The sequence below is a fragment of the Myxine glutinosa genome, chromosome 4, assembly GCF_964187855.1.
Source record: "Myxine glutinosa chromosome 4, kmMyxGlut1.1, whole genome shotgun sequence".
In the NCBI taxonomy this organism is placed as follows: domain Eukaryota; kingdom Metazoa; phylum Chordata; class Myxini; order Myxiniformes; family Myxinidae; genus Myxine; species Myxine glutinosa.
The window spans coordinates 110,084,459-110,110,784 of record NC_136264.1 but is presented as its reverse complement, the minus strand read 5'-3'; the positions used below and the strand labels follow the sequence as shown (position 1 = coordinate 110,110,784).

General features: G+C 41.3%; 1 protein-coding gene and 1 long non-coding RNA gene across 2 annotated transcripts in view; one reads left to right on the top strand and one right to left on the bottom strand.

The window, feature by feature from the left end:
* The first annotated feature begins 282 nt into the window (after positions 1-282).
* On the top strand, positions 283-7,851 carry LOC137425070 (uncharacterized). Its single transcript, XM_068113083.2, has 4 exons — positions 283-518; positions 960-1,350; positions 5,784-5,939; positions 6,203-7,851. The coding sequence occupies exons 1-4, from the start codon at positions 476-478 to the stop codon at positions 6,300-6,302; spliced, it is 690 nt and encodes a 229-aa protein (XP_067969184.2). The 5' UTR covers positions 283-475; the 3' UTR covers positions 6,303-7,851.
* A 12,410-nt stretch (positions 7,852-20,261) lies between these two features.
* Positions 20,262-26,326, bottom strand: part of LOC137426236 (uncharacterized) — a 67,921-nt gene continuing 61,856 nt past the window's right edge. The window contains exon 3 of the long non-coding RNA XR_010984224.2: positions 20,262-20,658. This is a non-coding gene — a long non-coding RNA (uncharacterized LOC137426236). The remainder of the gene's footprint in view (positions 20,659-26,326) is intronic.

Here is a 26,326-nt window from a genome sequence, read left to right as displayed (position 1 = left end):
TGTGAGAGGAGCTCAGTTTTTTTCACAAGACTAGATAAAAAAAACTTTTTTTTTTTTTTTTTTACTGTTTTCTTCTGCAAGATTCAAATCCATAACTTCTTAAGCGCTAGTTCAGTGACCATAACATTGTTCTACCAGTGTCCTGACTTTGCGAGTGATTTGCCTTTCTGATGGAAAATATCTAGACAACTTGAGATGTGCAGGCGACAATATATGTTTATTAGGAACGTTAAGAATGACGTGGGCGGGATAAATAGCCAGGCCCAGTTGCTTCTGCCGGGTAGTCACGTCAGTGTTTCCCCCGGAACAATACATGACCCCTCCCTGTACCGATGCCTTCACCTCCACCCCTGCGACCTGGCTGCGCCTTTAAAGCTCCGACTCTCGGTAACAATCACGGAGCAGCTGTACTGGGCACACTGCGGGAGGCGACAGAAACCTTGTCAAACCTCTGCAGAATTTTACACGTGTCGCAATGAAGCTCTCTTGGTCTGTGCTCATACCACTTGTCATGGGAGGTGAGCTTTCGAGGTCGAACCATGAGTCGTGTTCGCTGGAACTTTTATTTTATGAAGTTTTCAGAATGTAAAAACTCAAAAATCTCTTCTGTACATTCTGTTTTGAAAGTCACGATTTTCTTTTGACTCTGATATCGAATGCATTTTGAAAGCACAGGTTAAAATGTCATGGCTAAGTTCAAGTCAATATTAATAATCCTCATTTCTGCAGTTGTAGTATTTTTTATTCTGGATGGTTATATGTTTTTCCTTATTACAATGGTGCTTCAATGAGGATTACCCTTGATATACTGTATTTGTACCACTCTTTTCTTGAATGGCCATGTATGAGGAACTTGGTGGACAAAAAAAAAAGTTGCAGTACTGTATGAACTTCAAAGAAATAAAGTGAATGCTTTCCTCCTTCTCACCTGTACCCAACCCTTCCCTGTGGACATGTAGTGCTGATCATTCCAGCGGATATGCAAAGCACAGAGGCTGCCCTGGAAACTAGCACGGACCTCGAAGAAGACATGCTTGAACAAGGCAGCGCAGAAGGAGAAAATGGATTTCTCGTGACCACAGTGACCGAGGATGAAGGAATGCTGTTAGCCACCGAGTACCCCATTGCTCCTGTGCAGGCATTGCAGGCCAGACAAGAAGAGGAGCCCAAGCCAGAGAAGGGGAAGAATAAGAAGAGGAGGAGGAGGAGGAAGGGTCGTAAAGAGAGGAAGAATGGGGGAAAGAGAAAAAAGGAGCCTAAAAGAAAATCAAAATGCCAAGAAGAATTCAAAGATTACTGTGTTAACGGAACGTGCATATACAGGAGGAAGGTGAAAATGGCAAGTTGCTTGTGAGTATACAATCCAAAAGCTGACACGTTTTGCTGTGGGTGTGGCTTAATTATAATGACGTCATCGTTCTACCTGGCAGGCTGTTTGCTCTGGTTATTGTCAGCAATGTGTTTATTTATGTTGTTTTGGAATCCATGGAAGGACTTATATCTTCCACATAAAACCACTGTAACCGTTAGAAGGAAACAAGAAAATTCTGGAGGGCTAATGGTGGATTTATAAACTAGTTATTGGTCCACCTGTGACATGTTTGCAAACAAGTCTCACATCAGGAAAATCTGACGCAAACGCAAAGCTGCCCTTATTGTCACACTCTATTTTTCTGTCTGTCTGTCTGTCCTTTTCCTTATATCTTGTATGTCTTGAGAAGAGAATATTGTCGGCCACAAAACTTGGCAGATACAATGGGGCCTCATGGGGAGTGTCAAGTGTGATGGGGGGGGGGGAGGGGGGAGGGAGGGGCGGGGAAGATATTAGTGATGGCTTGCGTGATCGCAACTAAATTTACTACATAATGGGGGACAATGGGGAGTAAAACATGGGTTGGGGGTGGAGTAGTAATTATCGGGGAGGGAGGTGGTGTGGGAGAGGAGGGAAGAGGGGGTTCTCAAAATCTGGGTCCGGCTATTCACGTTAGCCCTAGTGCTATGAAACGTGGCTGCATAATGGAGGCCTCATGGGGGATTTATGGGAAGAAAATACAATTATAACCTTTTATAGTTTCTTCAATATATTGGGATTTGGCATGGAGGGTGGGAGGTAGGAGGGTCTCTGTAATGGCCTACGTGATGACCTGCAAACTTTTAGTGATAATGTAGGCCACACAGAGGTCTAATGCCAAAAAAAAAATCAGGTTTGGAAGAGGGGGAAGTTTGGAATCTTTTTAACTGCTTTAATTGACCTGAACCAAACATTTCGAGGATAGTGAAGACCCCTTGGAACGTAGAATAAGGGATGGGGGGGGGGGGGTGGAGTATTTGGAAAGGGGGTTGAGGTTACTTGTGTTTGTTGACTTGAGAACAGTAGGGGTGGAACATTCTACCTCTTGAAAAATTTTCTTGTTAAAACTTGTTAAGTAAAACTTAGCACTCTTAAATTTCATTCTTATGTGCGATGAATAAATCAAATTCTTCCACGCCACAAATGCTGACATGAAGTCCATTTTCCCAGAGGCTTTGAAGTAAAATTTGGATCCTGAAAGATTAGGCATGTTGATACATACTGTTTACATATATATATATATATATTTATATATATATATATATATATATATATATATATATATATATATATGTATGTATGTATGTATGTATGTATGTATATATATATATATATATATATATATATATATATATATATATATATATATATATATATATATATATATATGTATATATATATATGATCAAGGCACCTCCTAGCTTTAATGGTGAGCACCAGCCACGAATTATGTCTCACACGGTAAATACCGCATAACCCGCAAGGAACCAACAGCCTGTCTGCCACACAGACCATCGTTCCCACCAGTGCAAACCAAAACCAGGGGGTGCAGTGCGATCGGCGGGGATAATAATCAACGAACATAACAGCGTGACGAGCGCTGCCCCGATCTCCTGTATATATAGGAGGAGGAAGGGTCGTAAAGGTCGGGATAGATAGGAGACTGTATATATTTATATATATATCGGGATAGATAGACTGTATATATATATATATACATATACATATATACATATATATATATATACATATATATATATATATATATATATATACATATATATATATACATATATATATATATATACAGTCTATATATATATATATTTATATATATACATATACAGTCTATATATATATATATATATATATATATATATATATATATATATATATATATATATATATGAGTCTAGCTTACACCCTGCACATCAGAGAAAGGGAAGTCTCACATATAATTCTTTTGTTGCATGACTGTGATCTGTGATGCCTAGTGGGTTAGGAATCGCTTTATTTCAAATCATTGTACATACGTTTGCATATTACCATTTACCTCTTTGTGTCCATTTGACTCGGTTGATTCATTCTGTTTTTGTTTATAGCGTCTTGTTAACCTCTTCCATGTTTTCTTTACAAATAAATCCTTTAAAAGGTAAGAAAACAGGTTTCAGCCACCCATTTTTGTGTGTGTTTGCCTCCGTTTTTTCGGCCCAATTAAATGCTCCTTGGAGAAGTTAGAATCAATGAATTGAAGGCAGTGCAATAAAAGATCGTTTGGTCGATTTCTTGAGACTAATGTCTTGGTGCTGAGGTTTCTGTGTTCACTGGAGCCACAGACGTGACAATATATATACAGTGGTACCTCGGCTTACGAGTTTAATCCGTTCCGTGACGGAGCTCGTAAGCCAAATCGCTCGTAAGTCAAAGCAAATTTTCCCATTCAAATGCATTGAAATGCTATTAATCCGTTCCAGCCTCAAAAAAAAAACACCAATTTTTTTTGTTAGGTGCTTTTAAATAACAAAAATGTACTTTATAAATAACAAATAATGTATAAACAAGCACGACCTCGTATATACTGTACATAATACAAGAGAATGTAAAGAAATAAACTGGTTTTATTAAGCAGAGGAGAAGAGCATGCCAGGTGAGGTGTGCGTGTTGTCAACTTGGCGAGGCAGTACGATCGTACTCCTTCTACGATATGTACGATTTTGAAGCAGAAGGAGTCCATAAAGGCTATAACGCCAGCCAAGGGCGTTACGATTATTTCAAAGCTCCGGACCTCTATCCATGAAGATATGGAGAAGTTGTTGTTTGTGTGGTTGAAGGAGAAGCAGCTCGCAGGAGATACCGTGACCGAGAGCATCATGTGTTTGAAAAGATTGAAACTCGGATATCGAGCACGGACCACGAGGTGTTTTTTCTTAATCTCGGTTTCAGTGAACTTTTGCTCTGTGCTCACGTGTACTGTACCTGTACCTGTAATGGTACGTCAGAGCATGGCACCTGTTGTCATCATATTAAGTGCAAGATGTTCTGCATCGTAAGTTGGTACACCGTGGTCTTTCGGCGGTGTTTAAGCCGGCCGTCTTGGCTTCTGTCACCATTGGCATTGAGTCTTTCGATGTAGGTAGGTCGTTGTGTGCCGGTGCCTTGGCCGAATTCCTTCATTGCTGCATTGTTAGCTCACCTGGTTTTTTATACCACATCTTTGGTTATCGGACCAGCGAATGACGTCATCTCCTCCAAAGTATGGCTTATTCTCACTTGTCTTGGACGATCTTCTACTTCTAGCCTTCCACCGTGCATTTGGTGTCCACTGTACTTACTGTACAGTGCCTGGTAAAATTGATGTAATGGGTTTTTGACCGTCAACGCCATGAACCGTCATGAACCGTCATGAACCGTCAACCGCCATGAACCGCCATGAACCGCTAACACTCAAAAGCCCATTTATCGCGCCTTATAAAGCAAAACGCAAACCGAAAGCCATGCCTCTCAAGCGAGGCGTGCTTCCGTGGTCACGTGATCCACAGGTGTAGCTCATTATACCCGCACGCGCGACACGCTTTGGCGGTCACGTGACCAGCCACTCTGGAGGCGGGGATCCCCGCCGATGACGTCACCGGCTGGAGCAAGGAGATTCCTCGCTCATGTATTTCGACGATTGCGTGTTTTATATCCAAGCAGAGATGCTTTCACGGCAAGATAACCGCGTGACCGGAACCGGAAGCCACAACCGGAAAATTCAAAAAAATAAATTTTTTGAGCTCGTACATCGGATCTCGGCTCGTATCCCAAAGCAACAAACCGCCCGAGCGACGGCTCGTATCCCGAAAAACTCGTACGTTGGGGCACTCGTAAGCCGAGGTACCACTGTATATATATATATATATATATATATATATATATATATATATATATATATATATATATATATATATATATGTATTGTGCCACCAATGCAGTGTCTCCTATAGATCAGTGCAGGAAATTGGGAGACTGGATGCGAGCGGTACCTCACTATATTCTTCATTAAAAGGGAATCTTTAACATCTAAAAATTAATGGTAGCTGAAGGGACACTCAGCTTAACCTCTGCACAAGGGATGGATGCGTATTCATGCAACACTCTACCTGTGTAGCACCAATTTGACAGTTGACAGTCGAGGTGAGAATCAAACCCAGACTGTACAACTCAAAGGTAAACACGCTACCTCTTCAATATCCTCTCATATGAGGAGAAAGATAGAGGAAAGAAAGGACAATGCATGAGATATATGAGAGGTGTGAGAGAGAAATGTGAAATACCGGCCATTTTTGCATCTGCAGAAACCTTTATGAGCATATCTTTTTGTCTTTCAGATCATAGTATTGTGTTTTACAAATGGTGGACTTCAATCATAATTTAAGGATGTATTTTATTGCAGGTGTCAAAAAAACTTCAAAGGTGAACGTTGTGATGAAAGGATCCCATTCAGAATTAAGACAAATATGCAAAGTGATTCCAAAACTCTATCGCTCACTGCCATCGCACTTTCCGCTCTCAGCCTCTTGCTGGCTGTCGTGGTGTTGTTAGCCACAAGGTATGGATTTTAGAGAAACTTGATATTCCTCAACTTCCACAGACACAGGCTCAACACTTTTAACATATCATGAAATCTACTTGCATACAAATGTGAGAAACAAGACTCTGCTGTTTATCACAATCTCCTCTACATCTATAAATCTTCAAAAAACACTTTGATGAGTTCTGTTTGAACATGGTTGACATATATATTTGGGATGGCAATATTCTCATTCTACATTGCTTTATTTGATCTGTCATTCTTCTGTGTTTTACCTCTAGGTGTAGACGAGAACGTGACTACGATGTTGAAGAAGAGTTGGAGAAAACCAAACATCGGGAAGACACTCTTCTCAAGGCACAAACTGTGACTGCCTGGTAATGGCATCGTCATTGCGACAGATGCTCTAAAAACTGGTCCTCTTTCATTCCACAGAGAAGGCAACAGGATCTATTTTGAGATCCAGCATTCAGTTTGAGAACTTGTTATTTTTTAAGGAAGGAAGTCTGAAGAGGGAGCTCACATCCTCATCATCTCAATAACATTTGAGCCCTGGTTGTAAAATCCTGATTTAAAAAAAACAAAGCAAAACAAACCCACTATGACTGATCAAGTATTAGAGGTTATCTGTTTCATCAAAGGTGCAGCAGAGGAGGTTGTGATGGTGAATGTAACAAATAACATTGAAAAAAAATCTTTGTTAGTAATTTTCACAAAATGTTTATCCATATCCAAAGAATGAAACCTTGTTCATGACGGTTCACTTTGCTGGTTGAATAATAACGATTGTAATGAAAACTATCCAAATGAAAGAAAGCAAGAACTGCGCATACCTCCGCCAGGCTGAACAGTATATGTTTTTTATCCCACTGATAGGCCGGATCTGGATTCGGACTTGAACCAAAATTGAATCGTCTTGTTCTTGTCACCTAACCAATTACTACATCAAGTTTTGTCATATTCCATCCATAACTTTTTGAAATATCATGCTCGGTATCATTTTTGGCCCCATCTCTCAATGGCGAAGAATCACTTTAAAATTATTGTATCCAGATCTGGATGGGTCTTCACCAAAATCAAGTCCTTGCCACACACTCAACCTGTCCACCAAGTTTTATCCAAATCTGTCGATAACTTTTTGAGATATCATGCTGTATATCGTTGTTAGCAATATCTCTCAACGGTGAAGAATCACTTAAAAATTGTTGCATCCGGATCTAGATCCGGACCTTTACCAAAATCGAATCAATTCGACCTTGACACACCCAACTTGTCCACCACGTTTTATCCAAATCTGTCGATAACTTTTTGAGATATCATGCTGTATATCGTTGTTAGCAATATCTCTCAACGGTGAAGAATCACTTAAAAATTGTTGCATCTGGATCTAGATCCGGACCTTTACCAAAATCTATTCAATTCGACCTTGACACACACCCAACTTGCCCACCAAATTTCGTCAGAATCCATCCATAACTTTTTGGGACATCCTGCTCATAGACAGACAGACCGACAACAAACAGACATGGGTGAAAACATAACCTTTATCAACCTTCAGTGGTGGAGATAACAATCCACCACCACCACGACCACCACCACCACCGATTGTGAGACCTTGAGATTTTTTAAGTGAAAAGATGTTTGTACATAGGTAACTATTATCAAATAAAAATAACAATCACAATGTGCCAGGTTAATTTCTCACTTTGTATTTCCTTTGTGGACGGCATTGTTTTATTGCCTGTAGAAATAAAGGCTGAGTTACTTTTGGGTATTTGAAAGAGTACAGCGTAACCAGTGCTCCTTTTGAATCAGTATTTGATGCAAATAATTATTTTGAACCATAAATCCTGCTTCCTGTTGTTTATTCAGTTATCAATGTAATATTTATTTATCGATTGTTTTTTCTAAATACATTCTCTGAAAACAATTTTACTTTGTGTCGACTCTGTCTCTTAGTTTTTGACTCATAGTAAATGTAACGGCAAACGTCTGGGGCCGGCCTTGTGTACAAGTATTCTCAATGGAGGGCAAAAAAAGTTCACGTTTTTTGTTAATATTGTTACTCGTCCATATTTTGTGGTAGATGTTTAGCAGCTTGAAAAGTGGAATTATATGTTTACGAAAATGAAAATATTGATTGGAAAAAAACAACTTTAAATACGTATGTGACGACATACAGTACGTAAGTAGAATGTTGAAAAGTAAACATCAGTTGGAGTCTTCTGTGTTGAAGCGAGAATCTTTCAAGCAAGCCAACACATCTCAAATCATTCAAATATGTACAACGTTAAACTCTTATACTTTTGGTTAACATTTTTTTGCACAGTTTGATGTTATGCTACAAAAGACAAAAAGAGGTTATAAAACCTGAACATTCTTGTAATCCTTTTCTAGCTCTTTGGTTAGGAGGAAAGCTGAGAGGTATGTCGATACTCCCTTTGAGGCTGACAAGCCTGGGTTAGAATCTCGACCCAGTTATAAAATGTCACCTTGATATTTTACCTATAGGATGATGTGCCAATGTGTACACTGTCTACCCAAGGACCCGACTGTCAGTTCAGGTTGTTGGTAAACATTTAAAAAGGTTGTATGGTGTCTTTTGTAATGATTAGGAGAGTTATTGCGGACACCTTGAACAAATTACAAATTTTCACCCCCTTCAGTTGAACATCAGGCCTTGCTGGCTGGTTTGTGACATACTTGGTGCAAAAATGTTTTCTGGTCGACCAACCTAATTGAGGTCATTCAAAAAGTAGTAGTAGTGCTTTTGTTCAGAGGTTTGCTGTCAGTTTGCAGAAAAGTTCAGGCAGACATAAGTTTTGGTTAGAACGGCCATGGTTAGAACTGCAGTTGACAAGGCAGATTATTTTAAAGAGAAAGCACTACAAAGACAGATAAGGAGGGAGAAAGACTGAAACCAAATAAAAGTTATCGTTAGAGAAGTAAAAGCAAACTTTGTGGGGAGATACTGCAAAGTGTATAATTTGTAGTCCATATTTCATTAAACTTTTCAGTACTTTGGGAACATTGTGCCATCTTAAACTTTGAAGTCATACATGAGTATAATAAAGTTTTCAGGCATGCAAAGCTATGTTGCACCGCAAAACAGAACATCAACTCCAGGGGACTTATCGAGCAACAGACTATGGAGAGCAGTTGTTATTTCATCCAGAGACAAATAAGTTGGTGTAGCCACAAAGAGGCTATTCCATAAAGTGCCACAATCATTAGTATCCATGCTCTTCCCTGAGTACAGTTGAGCATAAAAGGCTCAAATGAGTTGATGAGCATTTCTACAAGCATTGAGCAAAGAACCATCTTCTGTCAGAACACTGGATACAGATTTAAATAGAACTTTGCGCTTTTCCAAAGCTTTGAGATAAATCAGGGTATATTTAACTTCAAAAGGTAACTGCAGATGAGAGAGCAGATATGTTTATTGGTCTTCACACTGCTTCATGCTTTCAGGGTGTTCTGCTTTTCTTCATAAATATGCAATTCAACAGGGGTAAGTGCTGTCACTTGTCACTTGAGATGCAACAGTTCCTCTTCAAGCTTGCTGATCTCTTACCCAAGTGTTTTACTCATTCTATATGAATATTCCTGCCACAACAATTTCAGCCGTATCTTACCCACATCCCACCAGAGTCCAAGCAAGCAGAAATCTCCTTTTCTGTTCTGCCAAAATTGCCAAAAGTCATGAAAAACTGAAGGAAAAGCTTCATCCTGAACTAAGGAATTGGAGAAGTGGCAAAATACAGTACCACGCATTGTCTCTGCCAGAGAAAGCTTTATCCAGGCCAGATTATGATCTGTAAAATGTGTAAATCCGATACCGCAGCCACTGACATTCCTGCACCAACGATGAGACAAATAGATTCTGTCTAATCGGGAATGCGAGATATGGCCACCACTGATACTAATGTACGTAAACGATGTGCCTGTTGGGTGCTGTATACACCAAATGCCTCTCAGTTCAACATCAGTATCACTTTTTGTAACACTTTAGAAGAAGGACTGTACGTCTCTTGACCCACTTGATCAAAGGAGGGACTGAGTGAGACCTCAGGACTGAGTTAAGAACCCCTCCAAGAATTACACATTCTTCGCCAGGCAAGGTGAGCATACATTTTCACATGTGGTCGAAGAAACGCACTCTTGCAGCTCCAACACATGACGCATAAACATTCACCAAGTTAATAACAACATATTTTAACTGTATTTTCACATGTACCAAACGGCCTGAACTGACCTCATTTACAACTCGAACGGCACTCAGTAGAGAGCATATCTCCACCTGGTTGGCCATATCACAATGGTGAAGAATCACTTAAAATATTAAATAATTCTCATATCCGAATCCATATTCAGATCTTCACCAAAATCGAATCCATTCTTTCTTGTCACACACACAACCTGTCCACCACGTTTCCTCCAAATCCATCCATAACTTTTTGAGATATCCTGCAATGTATAGTTTTTGGCCTTATCTACCAATGGCGAAGAATCACATAAAAAATTCTCGTAGCCGGATCCGAATCTTCACCAAAATCTAATCATTTCGTCCTTGTGACATACGCTACGTCTCTGCCAACTTCGTCCGAATCCGTTCAAAACTTTTTGAGATCTTTTGTTCACAAACAGACAGACAAACAGACAAACAGGGGTGAAAACATAACCTCCATCCACTTTTGGTGGCGGAGATAACAAGTATATCAGGTTGAAAAACTGATGAGAAGAGCTCAGCAGAATGCATCCATTAAGTGACTGATCCAATTTGCCAATCTCTGCCATTGGTTTTTTTTTTTTTTTTTTTTTTTGTATACAAGATCGAGGCTCGTGAAAGAGCGAAGGCAAGGTGAGCGGTGAGACATCTCCCTCCCAGTCATCAAAGCTCCCTTCATCTTCACTGTCTGGGAGCTTATAGTCTCTACCCTTTAGCATGTCTTCACTGTGGGCCAACACTTCTTCCTCGTTGTTACTTAAACAGACTCACTGCTCTGTCTCTGTTAATGCCAATCTCTTGAGTTGTGTGGGATTCCTGTAGAAAGGCTCCTCCAAATTTTTCCTTCAGACAAAAGGACAATACCTGATGCACCCAGAACGCATCTTTACACCCATTAATGTTCATTGATCTCAGACAAAAGCCTATTGCCTCATTGTACACACATATATATATATATATATATATATATATATATATATATATATATATATATATATATATGTGTGTGTATATTAGACTCTCTCGTGTTCAGGCCGTTGGTGCTCCTATGGTTGGCAGCGAGTTCCCCGGAAGCAGACAGAAAGAGAGTGGCAATTCTATGTGTTGGAAAATTGCATACTCAGTGAGGGTCAGCCAGATAGCTCAGATGGTAGAAGAGCACTGGTACGTTTCACCAGAGGACTTGGGTTCGATTCCTGGTCTGGGCGCGTAACTTTCCCACCTATGTCAATTCAATATATATTAGAGTTCGATGCTTTACAAAGAAGAAAATCCTAAGCCAATTCATGCTAGACCCACAGCTCAACAAGTTTGAAAGAAACTTCCTTCGTTGGACCTGTTCAGCTGAGCCTGAAGGCTTTTGTGTCCTTCTCTTCTCAGTGCATCGAGGGAATGCACAGATAAATTATAATAAAGCAGTTTAAACTTCATTCCAACTGTGTGAACTTTTTTTCCCCGAGAACTCTAATATCTCATATAGCCAGAAATACAAGAATGATGCCCTGAAGACAGATCTGACTCAAGCTCATCATCACTCCTTGATCTCCCTCCCAGTCATCAAAGCTCCCTTCATCTTCACTGTCTGGGAGCTTATAGTCTCTACCCTTTAGCATGTCTTCACTGTGGGCCAACACTTCTACCTCGTTGTTACTTAAACAGACTTATCACAGGCTTTCTGGCAACACAGATGAAACCTCCACCATCAGTATTACTTATGCAATCATTTCTACCCCACTAGTTAAAGCTGTATGATTTGAAGATGCCACATTTAAGGGGACAAGGAGTTCATCCCTCCGAGGTGCTTTTGGTGAGGTGTGCTTGTCGACTTTCCTCTCTGCACATATGCGGCCGCAGAGGCAACACTCGGGACCTCAGTCAGTACAGGTGATGCCTTAAACGCTTGTATGGTTGGTTCCTCTTGTGTGTTTGTTTCAACAATGAAGGACTCTGCTGATTCATTTAAACCTTCAGTGGTGTTCATTTCTTGCAGAAATGTCACAGCAGGTGCACCAACCACCAGTTTACTCTCAGCTTCATTATAGTTGTTATTTGTGCGTCGGAACGTATCATCTTCATAACAGACACCAGTTTCCTTTGACTCTGCCAAGTCAGGAGGAGCCACAGAGTCTGGATTCATGACAATACTGGGTTTGGTAATGGATGCTTTATCTTTCTGATCACTCTTTGGCAGGCCTCTAGCTGCATTTGGCAGCCAATCACATTCATGATCTGTCACCAGAGGAATAGTCTCTTCCACTTGTTCAAGCCAATAGGGCAGGCTTCGGCATCCTAGAGGCACGGGCCTCATGAGTGGACTTAGCAATCCCAATCTTTCCAAGAATGGAACAGTTACATGATCGGCAAATAAAAGGAGGTATGTTAAATAGGATGATCCATGTACCAAGGCTCGAAAGCGGCTCTACTTGGACAAATAAGCCTTCGACAACAATGCCTTCCTCGATCACCTTATTTGCTGCAACTGCAGATTTTAGGAAGAACGCAGCTCTTCCGTACATCTTTAAAGCTGCAATTATTTCTGATGACCCACCATCATTAGTCATTGCACTCACATATGCTTCCATTTGGATGATTTGTCCTAACTTGCATCTCACACCATGTTTCCTTGTCAAGGACTGAAACAGGTGCACTATGTATCTTCTTGCGTCTGCACCAGAAGTAGAAGAGGCGCCTTTATTTTATTTATTTTTTTGGATACAAGATCGAGGCTCATGTAAGAGCTCACATTGATCAGAAAAAAGACAAACTGACACATAAAACATAAAATATATGATAAAGGAAACGGGAGAACAAGATGGAGAGCAGGGACATCGGGAGATCTGTAGGAGGGAGAGGGCTTGGGGGGATGAGGCATGGGAAGGGGGGGGGGGGGTGGCAGAGGTAAAAAAAAAAAAAACCACAAGGACACCAAGGACTTCCAGGAAAGAAGTCGGTATTTCAAAAAAGTGGATCTGAGGTGAATTAACGGGGGTAGAAAAGATCAACGTTTTGGATGTGGTATAAGAGATGGTGGTGAACAGCTGTTTTAAAGACCTGGAGGGAGGAGTGGGATTGAAGAGAGTGAGGGAGTTTGTTCCAGACGCGGGAGAAAAGAGGAATTAAAGAGTGAAGGTGAGCAGAGAGTCTTGATTTTGGCAATTTAACCATTAGAGGGTTGCTGGCAGATCTTGTGCGACCTGTAGGAATATTTGGGGGGCAGAGCACAGAGAGAGCTGGGGGAGCAAGGAAGAGATGAGTCGGTGGAAGACAGAAAGACCACCAACCTGCCTGCGGTGAGTGAGTGGAGGATAAAGGAGTTTATCCCATTCGTGATACATAGGCATGATGTGTAAATAATTATACATTTTGCAACCATAAAAGTACAAAACTACGTCATTAACAAAAGAACCTCTCACTTGTTCACCAACAGTGTGCTAATTTAGCACATGAAACGGTAATTAAACAAAACAATAGAATCTCTAAGTATCTTTGTGATAACAACACCTTTGGGCACGAATAGTCACAAAAGTGCACTGCGGCTAGGCCTGAACCCAACTAATAAAGTCGAACAGAACATGAAAATCTATATATATGGATGGAAAGTATGTTGTTTGTTTCATCTACTCGTATGAAAGTATTTGACCAAGAAAGCTGAAACTTTGAGGGATTGATGAGCGCACCTTGAAGTTGCCTGTGGAAGTTTTGTTTGATTCTATAAAGTTTGAAAACATTTTTTTTTTCCATCTTGGCATTTTCTTCCTTTGGGATGGGGGAGGTGGGGAAGGTGCAATTGGAATTATCCAAGCCATGTAACAACAATGTATTACAGATGCACTATGCACATAAGCATTACACATGTTTTTGCTTCATGAACGTGAGGTGGGCTATTTTTAAGTAATGAAGTCGTTTCAGTATTTGGCTATGTCGTCCGTCCGTCAAAAATGACAAAGAAAAAACTTTAACCCACCGAGTTTAATGCTAAAGGATTCCAAAGGGTAATTATAATGGGTTCTAAAGAGTAATTCTAGAGGATAATTCTAAAGTGAAATTCTCAAGGGTAATTCTAAAGGGTTCTAAAGGGTAATTCTGAAACATAATTCGAACGGGTTCTAAAATGTAATTTTGAAGAGTTCTAAAGGGTAATTCTAAAGGGTTCTAAAGGGTAATTCTGATGGGTAATTATACAGGGTAATTATAAAGGATAATTCTAAATGATTCCAAAGGGAAATTTTAACGGGTCATAAAGTGCAATTCCAAAGGGTAATTCTAAAGGGTTCTAAAGGATATTTCTAAAGGGTAATTCCAAAGGGTGATTCTAAAAGGTTCTAAAGGGTAATTATATTGGGTTATAAAGGGTAATTCTAAAGGGTAATTCCAAAGGGTGATTCTAAAGGGTTCTAAAGGGTAATTCTAATAGGTTATAAAGGGTAATTCTAAAGGGTAATTATACAGGGTAATTCTAAAGGATAATTCTAAAGGATTCTAAAGGGTAATTTTAATGGGTTATAAAGGGTAATTCTAAAGGGTTCTAAAGGGTAATTCTAGAGGGTTATAAAGGGTAATTCTGAAGGGTTTCGTTCATTTCTAGGCTTTGCCTATTTCCCATTAAAAATGCCTAACATAAGCGCTTCCTTCAGACACAGGTGCGAATTTTTTCTCCTGCCTTACAGTTTGCAGCTGAATCCATATTGTGCACCCTCTGTGTTCTTCCCTCACCCTCATTCTTCCCCACATCCATTAGTTGTACTCTGTAGTTCTGTCAGAGTGGTGTTTTGGTTCTTGGTCAGGTCTTGCCTGACCGGGCAAGATCGTTCTTGCCCGTTCAGATCGTTCTTGCCCGGTTGCCTAGTTTGGTCGGATGGACAGCTCTAGGAAGAGTCTGGGTAGTTCCATATCCTTTCTAGTTCCTAATGATAATCACTGTGCTTTTGGGAACTTTTAACACTGTGGAAATTGTTTTACACCCTTCCCCAAATCTGTCTCCTCACAATTCCATCTTGGAGTTATACGGACAGTTCATTGAACTTCATGGTTGAGTTTCTGCTGTCAGGTGAATTGTCAAATGTGGAACCTTATATAGAAAGGTGTGTTTCTTTCTAAATCACATTCAATCAATTGAATTGGCCACTGGTGGACTTCAATCAAGTTGTAGAGATGTCTCAAGGATGATCAAAGGAAATTGGATGCACCTGAGCTGAATTTGGAGTGTCATAGCAAAGGGGTTGAATACCTATTTACTCAAGACATTTCAGCTTTTCATTTTTTATGACTTTGTAATATATATATATATATATATATATAAACACGTTGACATTATAGAGTACTAGCCGAAAGCACCCGGCATTGCCTGGGTTCTTTTTGAATGAATTCACTACTATAATTCAGCTTTTACTCGCGGCCGTAGAAGATTGACTTCTATAATTCAGATGAGCTTTTAATTGCGAAATGGGCCCAGCCCGGCCGAAGCAGCCTCGACCGGCCTCGCCACCTAGCCTATAAGCTTCCTGGGGCCCGTGCCGACATTATTGTCTTTTTGAATGAATTTACTACTATAATTCAGCTTTTACTCACGGCCGTAGAAGATTGACTACGATAATTCAGCTCAGCTTTTAATTGCGAAATGGGCCCAGCCTGTCCGATGCTGGCTCGACCGGCCTCGATACTGTTGCGGATCTCCCGAAGCCCGTTCCCGTTATAAAGGGGGGATTAAACCCCTTTTTCCCCTCTGGGTCTTCGGGTCTGCGAGGCCGAATCGCCACTTCCAGAGCAAACGTGAAAAAGGGTATTGGGTCAATTTCGCATGTACCTTTAACCCATGCTGCCACAAAAGCGGGGACCGAACCTCGCACAAGCCACGCTTAATCGAGTACGCCAGAGCGGTATGTGTCTCATGTGACTCGTGCTGTTACTTATTATGGAAGCCAATTCGAGCGGTTCTATTCGTACCATGCGAAGCCAATGGATGGAAGGGACAGGAATGTTCAAATCAAAGGAATAACACAATTTATTATTATTTACAATGATCCAGGATGAAGGATAGGGGACACAGAACAGAAGCTTAACCAGTTTAACTTAATGCCAGACACAGGGCCCACTCACTCACACGGGGAAAAGAATAGAAGAAGTTCGCGCGCCAAGCGCGCTTTGCCGTCGGTCGCGCCCCGGGGCAGCTCGCCCGGCGTGGTTCTCCGATGTTCACGGCACATATGCAGGCGAAGGCAGGCAGGAGGAGATCGCGCATCTGTGGCCCGGCGTGGGTCGCCCTCTCGAGCGCGTGATTAATACAGTGCAGAGCGCAGGGCACGGGGAAAGTTCGTGTACAATAGGCAATTCAATTCGCTCGTTCTGCAGATCCACTCGCGTTCTCAAGCTCAACCCAACTCACTCTCACGGGGAACTGTAACTCGTCTCACAGGGAACTGTAACTCAGCCCTTGAACTCACCGGGAACTCAACTGAACTCATACTCATCTCAACTGCCGCCTCTCTCCTCAACTCAACTGAACTCTCGTTTGAAATCATCGGGACCTCAACTCAGAACTTCTGAGATGGGGGGACTCGGAGCAGGGTTTATGGCCCCGCCCCAGAGTCTCCCTCGAATGTTCCAAACCCCGCCTCTGGTCGTCGTGGTTAGCCACTCCCCGAGAGCCCCAATTGGCGGCTCGTGCTTACCGACCACTCCTCCTGCAGTGCCTCCCTTCGGCCTCGGTAGACTTGTTCAGGCTTGCCACATGGCATGCTATCGCCAAAAGAACACCTAAGCTCACTGGCCTACTCAACGCAAAACTAAACACAGGAAAGGACTATGCTCACATTCACTAAGAAATAACTGAACTATCGCGAGGCTTCATGTTGTGGTGCGTCTACCTACGAGGGGGAATTAACCTTTATTCCAAAACCACAACAATACCTAGCCTATAACCTTTCCGGGGCCCGTCTTGACATTTTTAGTTCTTTTTGAATGAATTTACTACTACTAGGACGTACCCGTACGTGGGTGCCCGTTCCTTGCCAAAAAAAAAAAAAAAATGTCTGGGCGTGCCCATGGGCCCATGGGCGTGCCCATAAGTGCGTGATGTGACCGTACAATGAATGTATCGTCCCGACGCCGCAGCTCGGATGGCGCTGCAGTTAATCGGGCCTGTATCGGCAGAGTTATTATAAACGTGTACTACAATCGATCGTACCTTACAACAATCAACACAGATTGCAACGTCAAATAAATGAATACGCTCTCAAATGTGCCGTCCGAGGCAGCGTCTGCTCGCCACGTTCAGCATCAGTACGTCGTCACTATGACTATCCGTAAGTCCGGAAGTGATGTCCTCATTTGACTGTCCGGAAGGTCGCATATCGCAGTTACGATGAATCGCAAATTAGTTTTAATTAGTTTTAAAACATAGTTTAACGCCAACATAGTTTGCCAACGTGAAATAAATGAATACGCTCTCAAATGTGCCATCCGAGGCAGAGTCTGTTCGCCACGTTCGGCACACGTGATAGCTCGCTGCTCTCTGATTGGTTGAATCGTTTTTTGGACATAGCTCGGTAACTACTTCTCCGATTAATATGAAACCTTGAAAAGGCACATCCTCAGGTCCCCAGCAATATACCTGGCAAGTTTCAAGTATATCGGACCCGTGGTTGTCGAGAAACAGCGGTCACAGACACACAGACATACACACAGAGATTACTGGAATTATAGATAGATAATTCAGCTTTTACTCGCGGCCGTAGGACATTGACTACTATAATTCAGCTCAGCTTTTAATTGCGAAATGGGCCCAGCCCGGCTGAGGGGGGCCTCGACCGGCCTCACCACCTAGCCTAAAACCTTCCCGGGGCCCGTCTGGACATTTTTTGTTTCAGAGGTTTCCTCCTATCTTTCACCGTTCAGATTAGCGCGTGCAGACAAACAAACAAACAAAAAACAAACAAAAACTTTCTTTTCTATATATAGAAGATTATGTGTCGATCAATGACAAAAAAAAAATCTCAATTTAATCCATTTAAATTTCAGGCTGCAACACATGAAAATTTGAAAAAAGTCAAAAGGTGTAAATACTTTCTGAAGACACTATCATTTTTGTCCCCATCTCTAAATGGTGAAGAATGACTTAAAATTGCAGGATCCGGATCTGGATCTTAAATTGTGGTATATTGTCATTGTCACACACCCAACATGTCCCACAAGTTTCGTCCGAATCCATCCAGAACTTTTTGAGATTTCCTTCTCACAGACAAGCAAAGAGACAAAGAAACAAGGGTGAATACATAACCCCCATCCACCTTCAGTGGCAGAGGTGGTAATGACAGTGTAGGAAGATTAAATATAATACAATTGTTATTTAAAATATTTTAATTGATTGGGTGTGAGGGCAGAAGGAAAAACAGGGATTTGAGCGGAAAGAAGATCGTTTTAGGAATATTTAAGAAAATTATCCAGTATTTAAAAAAAGATCAAGACATGTTGTGAAGCATGCTTTTAGACAAATAACTATTGATTTATGCATTCTCGACAACTTTTCATTATCGAAGTGAACTTTTAACTATGCTTTACAAGAGAAGAGCCAGTCAAACGAACATACTTTTACCTACCACAATATCTCCCATCTGTCATGCATCCATGCCCAACAACAAAGGCCTGATAAAAGTAAATGGTTCTGCCTCCCATATATCACGCATGCCCTCCCTCGCATCGACTGGCACTCCTAGAAAACGTGACCATCTTGCATTTTACACATATTATTGTATGCAGGTAATTCACCTGAAATTCTTTCAGCAGGAAAAGTTTATGACCTCATGAGGACACCATACACGTTTCTTTCAGGCATTTAGAAAGATGGATTTATATCTCTGCCCGCAAGTATTTATATCTCTGCCCGCACCCTAACCCTAACCCTTCATGTCCACTGCCTCCTGGAATCTGACATTTTCATCAGAGATGGTCGAAAAAGTTCTGGCCAGCCTTCACAATGCCAAGATGAAGGGCCGAGATGGCACTGTTGCCAAAGATCTTATAACCTGTTATCCTGCTCCCTATTTTCCTATATCTGTTCTTCACAGTCTGTTCATCACTTGGGGTGTCAATTGCAAAAATGTAGACAGCCAAAAAAGTTGTAGTTTTAAAGGGAAAGCAAACGCAATTTTTTTTGTCTGAAATCCAATGAAAATCATTAATAATGGTATAATTTTAGGGAAAGATTTTTTAGAACTTTTATTCCCAATAAGAACGTGTCAGAAAAAGCCCTGTTTTTCAATTTCGCCAGTGACGTCACACTCATAACCCACCTTTATCCAAATGGCCATTTACATAGAGAAACAGTGCATGTCGAGCTTGGATTGTGATACTAATGTCACCGTCATTAGCAACTCTGAAGGTTCTTAGTATCTTGAAACTGATCAGTGGATTTTGACGAAACTATTAGAGACAAATTTAGTGATGGAAACGAATTCGGGGGAATTATGGAGCTGTATCGTTTCAAGCCTTGTGCGAGCAATTCAGACAAAGATGGTGACATTGGAGGTATTAGCAGTGTAGATAAAAGCACCACTGGCAACTCTTCAAGAAGTGCCAAGCAGATGCCCTACCATTTGGTGAAGTTTGGTGAAGATCGGTTTAAAATTGTGACCTGTAGGCAAGTATAAGTGAGCGGACAGACAAACACACAAACACAAACACACACACACACACACACACACACACACACACACACACACACACACACACACACACACACACACACACACACACAAACCGGAGTGATCAACATACTTGCAAAAAAAAATGTTTTTTTTGCCAAGTAACAAACAGACAGACAGAGACGGAATAACAAATGCAACCGACCAATATACTTGAAAAATCTTACATTTTGCAAGTAACAAACAAGAAAAAGAGCAATCAGAGATTGCAAACCCTCGCCAGGATGTATTTTCAGTGGTTTTTAAGGCTTTAGTGTTAAAACAAATATAACGGCCGAACCACGTGACCGATGAAGTCATCATTATTTTTTTCTAAACTAATTTATTCCTAGATTATGCTCAAGAAATTTCATCTTGATCGGATGAAGTTTTGTACTTGTCGAATTATGACGTCATAATGGAGGCACCTATGACATCATCATTAACATATTTTATTCCCCATGGAGAGTTATTTACAATGAGCCATGTCTCAATTTTTTCTATTCAGTGGTTTTGAAGATATAGAGGTGCAAATTTTTTCGATTTTTCCAAGATGGCGGCCGAATCACGTGACCTATGACGTCATAATTATCATTTTAAAATTCTACAGGTGGATTTGCACGTATGGTGAAAATTTCCTTGCAATCGGACCAAGGGTTGCAGAGAAAATCATATTTATTCTGTGCGGACAAACAGACAAACAAACGGACTCAAATGCAATACCCTCTCCTCTGGCCAGGGTAACAAACGGAGTGAAAACTGAGTGCTTCATTTCAGCGCGCCGCGTCATCGCCACTCCCGTTTGATGCCCAGCGATGACGTCATGCAGCGCCTGGAGATGGAAAAGGAAAGAGGCGGTGTACAATATATGGGAAAAAAAATTAATATGATGCTTCACATATTTGTCACATTTCATCCAAAAATAGTAATCGATGCCCCATGAACACAGATTCACTTCCTCCCAAATTTAACTAGGTCAGAAGACTGTACAAATACACAAAAACAAACACATATGTTAAATGGATATATTTTCAGATCAGAATAGAGAATCGTTTTTGGCCATTCTTATCAAATTGCGAAGCTATTGCAAAGAAGTGCTATCACATCGACTTTTCAACCTGAAATCATCAGCAAGCAATTACAGATTACCAAAACAGAGAAACCACAATGTTATGCAACAGCAAAGTCAATGGTTTAAAACAAAAAGATGGCTTTAAAACTTTTTTTTTTGATGATGTCAAACTTTTGATAAATGTTCAAAAGGTTCTTTTACAAACATTTTGTAATTTTTTGTGTACAAAATATCGGCTCATGGAAGAGAAATGTGACAAAAGGTAAAAGAAAAACCAACATATTGACAGTGGGGTCGCAGGACAACAGGTGGACACAAGTAAGAGAAAATAATGAACAGGAAAAGAGAGCCGAGTGGAGGAAACCCCGTAACCTGCAAGTAAGAGGGTTGGGTTAAGTAGACTTCATGGGGGGTAGAGAAGATCGCAAGTAAGGATAGGATTTGTGACTAATGTATTCTACAATGGTTACTGTGCGCTGTGCAGTCAAAACATGACAGCATTCGTGACGTCTTTTCACATCAAAAGGAATAGATAGATGTGCGTGCCCTCGGGAACATTCCAAAAAAAGATCAGGAGAAATACATCACTGAATAATTATTATTAGGTGCGTGTATCATGAAGTCTCCTCATGGCATTTCCATTATTATTATTGGCACATCTGGAATATTTTTGGAAGCAGTCTGGAAATTCTGGGAATCTAAATTTAAATGCAGAGATCCAATGAACCCGAGGCCATGTTGAATTTATTTGATGGACCATACTCTTTTACAGTGTTGGTGCTGCCAAAGCAGTTTCTCGGCAGTTATTATACTGGTTGTTTTGCCATTGCCTTCCCAGCATTGTTTGTCCATATGCTCTATCCTTTTTAAATGCTGTGTCAAGCAAGGAAGCAGCTCGTACACTTTTTAAAGTCTTTGCGAGAAGGAGAAGGAGAGAGGAGAATGAGAGCAGAGAATGATAGAGAATAATGAGAGAGGGGAAGGAGAGTAGAGAACGTTCCCAGGACATCGTTATTTATATTATTACTTAGTAAAAATACAGCGACTGAATACTGAAGTTCGGGTTCTAATTATATATTTACATATTCCTGGGGTTTATATACAAAGTTTGTTTTAAGCGAGTCAACTCTTTTCCAACCATGGAATTAAACAATACAGTAATTCAAAAATGTACATAATAATGTAAACTAACGATGGAATACAATATTTATTAATAACATTTGATTTTAATCTATTTTTACTTGGTAAAGCGAAAAGTTATTTATAGATTCAAGTTGAAAAATGAATAAGAGTCATGGGCTCTATAGGTTTACGATCCGCCTCTGTATGCTCTGTATGATTGTCTGTATGATCGGATGTGCATTTTAAGACTCAATCATCACGTCTTCGATCATTAATTACTTTTTGAAGAAACAAAGGTACATTTTACTGTTTCGTTCGGAGCGATTATACACCACCCAAATAAAATGCGTTTCGTAGCTACAGGTGTGTGTGTGTGTGTGTGTGTGTGTGTGTGTGTGTGTCCGTCCCACTCGCCCGTTTGTGTGTGTGGCCCACTCCCCCATGTGCGAATGAGTGTGTGACCTACTCTCCCTTGTGTGAGTGTGACCCAATCCCCCGTGTGCGAGTGTGTATGACCCACTCTCCCGTGTACGAGTGTGTGTGTGTGTGTGTGTGACCCACTCCCCTGTGCGAGTGTATGTGTGTGACACCCCCGTGTGCGAGTGTGTTTGTGTGACTCCCGTGTGCGGGTGTGACCCACTTCCCCGTCCGTGTGTGAGTGTGTGTGTGACCCACTCCCCTGTGTGTGAGTTTGTGTGTGTGACCCACTCTCCTGTGTGCGAGTGTGACCCACTCCCCTGTCCGTGTGCGAGAGAGTGTGTGTGTGTGTGTGTGTGTGTGTGTGTGTGACCCACTCCCCCGTGTGTGTGTGTGTGTGTGTGTGACCCACTCCCCCGTGTGTGTGTGTGTGTGTGTGTGTGTGTGTGTGAGACACTCCCCTGTGTGTGTATGTGTGTGTTTGTGTGTGTGATCCCACTCCCTTGTGTGTGTTTGTGTGCATGTGTGTGTATATATATATATATATATATATATATATATATATATATATATATGTGTGTGTGTGTATGTGTCTGTATGTGTGTGTGTATGTGTATATGTGTGTGCATGTGTGTGGTTGTACATGTGTGTGTGTGTGTGTGGATGTGTGTGGATGTATATATGTGTATATATGTGCATATATATATATATATGTGTGTGTGTGTGTGTGTGTGTGTGTGTGTATGTGTGTGTGTGTGTGTGTGTGTGTGTGTGTGTGTGTGTGTGTGTGTGTTTCTGTGAATAAGAGAGAGACAGAATTGTGAGGAATAGAAATGAAAAAACGAGATGTGCGTGTGTGACCCACTCCCCCGTGTGTGTGTGTGTGTGTGCGTGTCTGTGACCAACTCGCCCCCCCATTTGGGTGTGTCACCCACTCCCCCCCCCCCATGTGTGTGTGTGACCCTCTCCCCCCCCCCCCGTGTGTGTGTGATCCCCCCACCCCCACAGTGTGTGACCCCCCCCCCAGTGTGTATGTGTGTGTGTGTGTATGACCCATTCCCCCACGTGTGTGTGTGACCCACTCCCCCGTGTGTAAATGTGACCCATCCCCACGTGTGTGAGAGTGTGCGACTCACTCCCCTGTGCATGATCCACTCCCCGGTGCAGTGTGCGTGATGTGGGAGGGATTGGGGGTGGGGGGGGGGGGGGGGGTGGGGAGGGAGGAGGATTTGAGCTCTTGAAGTCACGTTTTACATGAGATGTAATGACACATTTCAAACTGTATTTCCCATGTGCACGCACATGCATTCACATGTTGTCAGAAGTAAATACATTGTGTAGATGACATCATTTGTGGATCTGATAAATTGCCAGTAACCAGTTTGCAAAACTGAATGTGCAGGTGCAACATGTGCAACAATATAACTCAAGATGTCCAGATGTCACACACGTCCATGCTCGTGGGTGACCACACTCGTTTACAGTCAAGTGAAAACGTAAGTACACCCCATGTAAAGTTTTGACTTTTTCAACATATTTCAACATACAGCTATTTGATCTTCATTTCAACAATATTGATAGATAAAGGTGATGTAATAAAACAAATATCATGAAACATTTACATTTTGTAGTCCATTGTATAATTTAAATAAACATAACTGCAAATTTCGCATGTGGAAAAAGTAAGTACACCCTTGGCTCTAATAGGTGGTATTGCCCCCCTTTGGCAGAAACAATCTCAAGTAGGCGTTTCTTATAACTGTCTACCAGTCTCTGACATCGACTGGGAGAAATTTTTGCCCACTCCTCCAAGCAGAATTCTTGCAGCTGTGCGATGTTTGAGGGGTTTCTTGCATGCACAGCTCGTTTCAAATCCCCCCACAACATCTCGATGGGATTTCGATCCGGGCTTTGACTTGGCCATTCCAGAACCCTCCATTTCTTTCTTTTCAGCCATTCCTTTGTGGATTTACTGGTATGTTTAGGGTCAATGTCATGTTGCAAGGTCCACCTTCGGTTGAGCTTCAACTTTCCGACAGATGGCCTCACATTATCCTCAAGCACCCTCTGGTACAATGAAGAATTCATAGTGGATTCTATGATGGTGAGCTGCCCAGGCCCTGATGCTGCAAAGCCGCCCAAAACCATAATATTTCCACCACCATGCTTAACAGTTGGTATCAGGTTCTTGTGGTCAAATGATGTCTTTGGTTTTCGCCAAACATGTCTTCTGGTACTGTGGCCAAATAGCTCTACCTTTGACTCATCTGTCCAGAGCACATTGTTCTAGAAATGCTGGTCTTTGCCTCGGTGTTCATTGGCAAACTTTAGTTTTGCCCTGATGTACTTTCTGGACAGCAAAGGTTTCCTCTTGGCACACCTCCCATGTAATCAAATTTGTGCAGCCTCTTTCTAATGGTAGACTCGTGCACTTTGACATCAACAGTGGCAAGAGCTACCTGTAGGTCCCGTGCTGACATTCTGGGGTACTTAGAGACTTCTTTCAGCATCTTGCGGTCTGCTTTCGGGCTGAACTTGCTGGGGCGGCCTGGCCTGAACAAGTTGGCATTTGTTTGGAATCTTCTTCACTTGCAGATGATCTTCCGGACAGTCGAATGATGGATTTCAAATTGTTTGGAGATCTTTTTAAATCCCTTCCAGGACTCGTAGGCATCTATAACCTTCTTTCTGAAGGCCGCAGGGAGCTCTTTTGATCTAGGCATGGTGACGCCACATACTTCAACAACAAAGAGCAAACCAAACTAAATGTCTGAGGTTTAAATAAGACAGGTTCCTCCAAGATCCTCTCTAACGATGTTCTAAACATTTGCACCTGAGCTGGTGCACGTGATTCTAATTTTAGGTATTTGAAGTAGTGATAAATGTCGGGGTGTACTTACTTTTTCCACATGCAAAATTTGCATTCATGTTTATTTAAATTATACAATGGACTACAAAATGTAAATGTTTCATGATATTTGTTATATTATATCACCTTTATCTAGCAATATTGTTGAAATGAAGATCAAATAGCTGTATGTTGAAATATGTTGAAAAAGTCAAAACTTTACATGGGGTGTATTTACTTTTTCACGTGACTGTATATATATTTAGAAAGTCGTGTAGGAGCTACACTTGCAATTAAAAATCAAAATACAACGTTGGCATTTTTTTTGTGGGACTTCTGTATTGTGAATATCTCATTCGTAGATATAACATGTTGAACACCCGTCGTAGGATCTATTCTCCTTAGCCCACGTTGGATTCATTCCGAAACAGGGGATTATGGATTGGGTTTCGTCCGTCTGTCCGTTCGCAACCATACCTTGGAGATGTATGGACCGATTCTGTTCATACTTGGCAGAAATACAATACATGAAGGGATACATATGCGCATCATTTTATTTTGCGATGCGATCAAAGATGGCCGACTGGCAGCCATTTTAGTTGTAAAAAACCCGATATTGAACACGTCCTCGACCATTTATTGGACATATTTACCGATCTTGTTCAAACTTTGCACACATATAAAGAATGATGGTTTACATATGCACATCATTGATTTTCGAGATCAAATCCAAGATGGCCCACTGACATCCATCTTGTTACTTAAACGTGTCCCCAACCATTTCTTGAACATGCATGAACCGATTTTGTTCAAACTTGGCACAAACACTGCACATGATGGCATACACATGCACATCACTTTATTTTGCGATCATATGCAAGATGGCCGACTGGTGGCCATTTTGTTACTTCAACATGTCCCAAACCATTTCCAGACATGCACGGACCAATTTGTTCAAACTTGGCACAAAGACAATACATGAGAGTTTTATACATATGTAGAAGATTTTGTTTTGTAATCTAACTAATGATGGCCGACTAC

Coding starts and splice junctions, on each gene's coding strand:
- LOC137425070 (XM_068113083.2), top strand. CDS start 476: ATGAAGCTCTCTTGGTCTGTGCTCATACCACTTGTCATGGGAG. Junction 519..959: donor CATACCACTTGTCATGGGAG/GTGAGCTTTCGA, acceptor GTGGACATGTAG/TGCTGATCATTCCAGCGGAT. Junction 1,351..5,783: donor GTGAAAATGGCAAGTTGCTT/GTGAGTATACAA, acceptor ATTTTATTGCAG/GTGTCAAAAAAACTTCAAAG.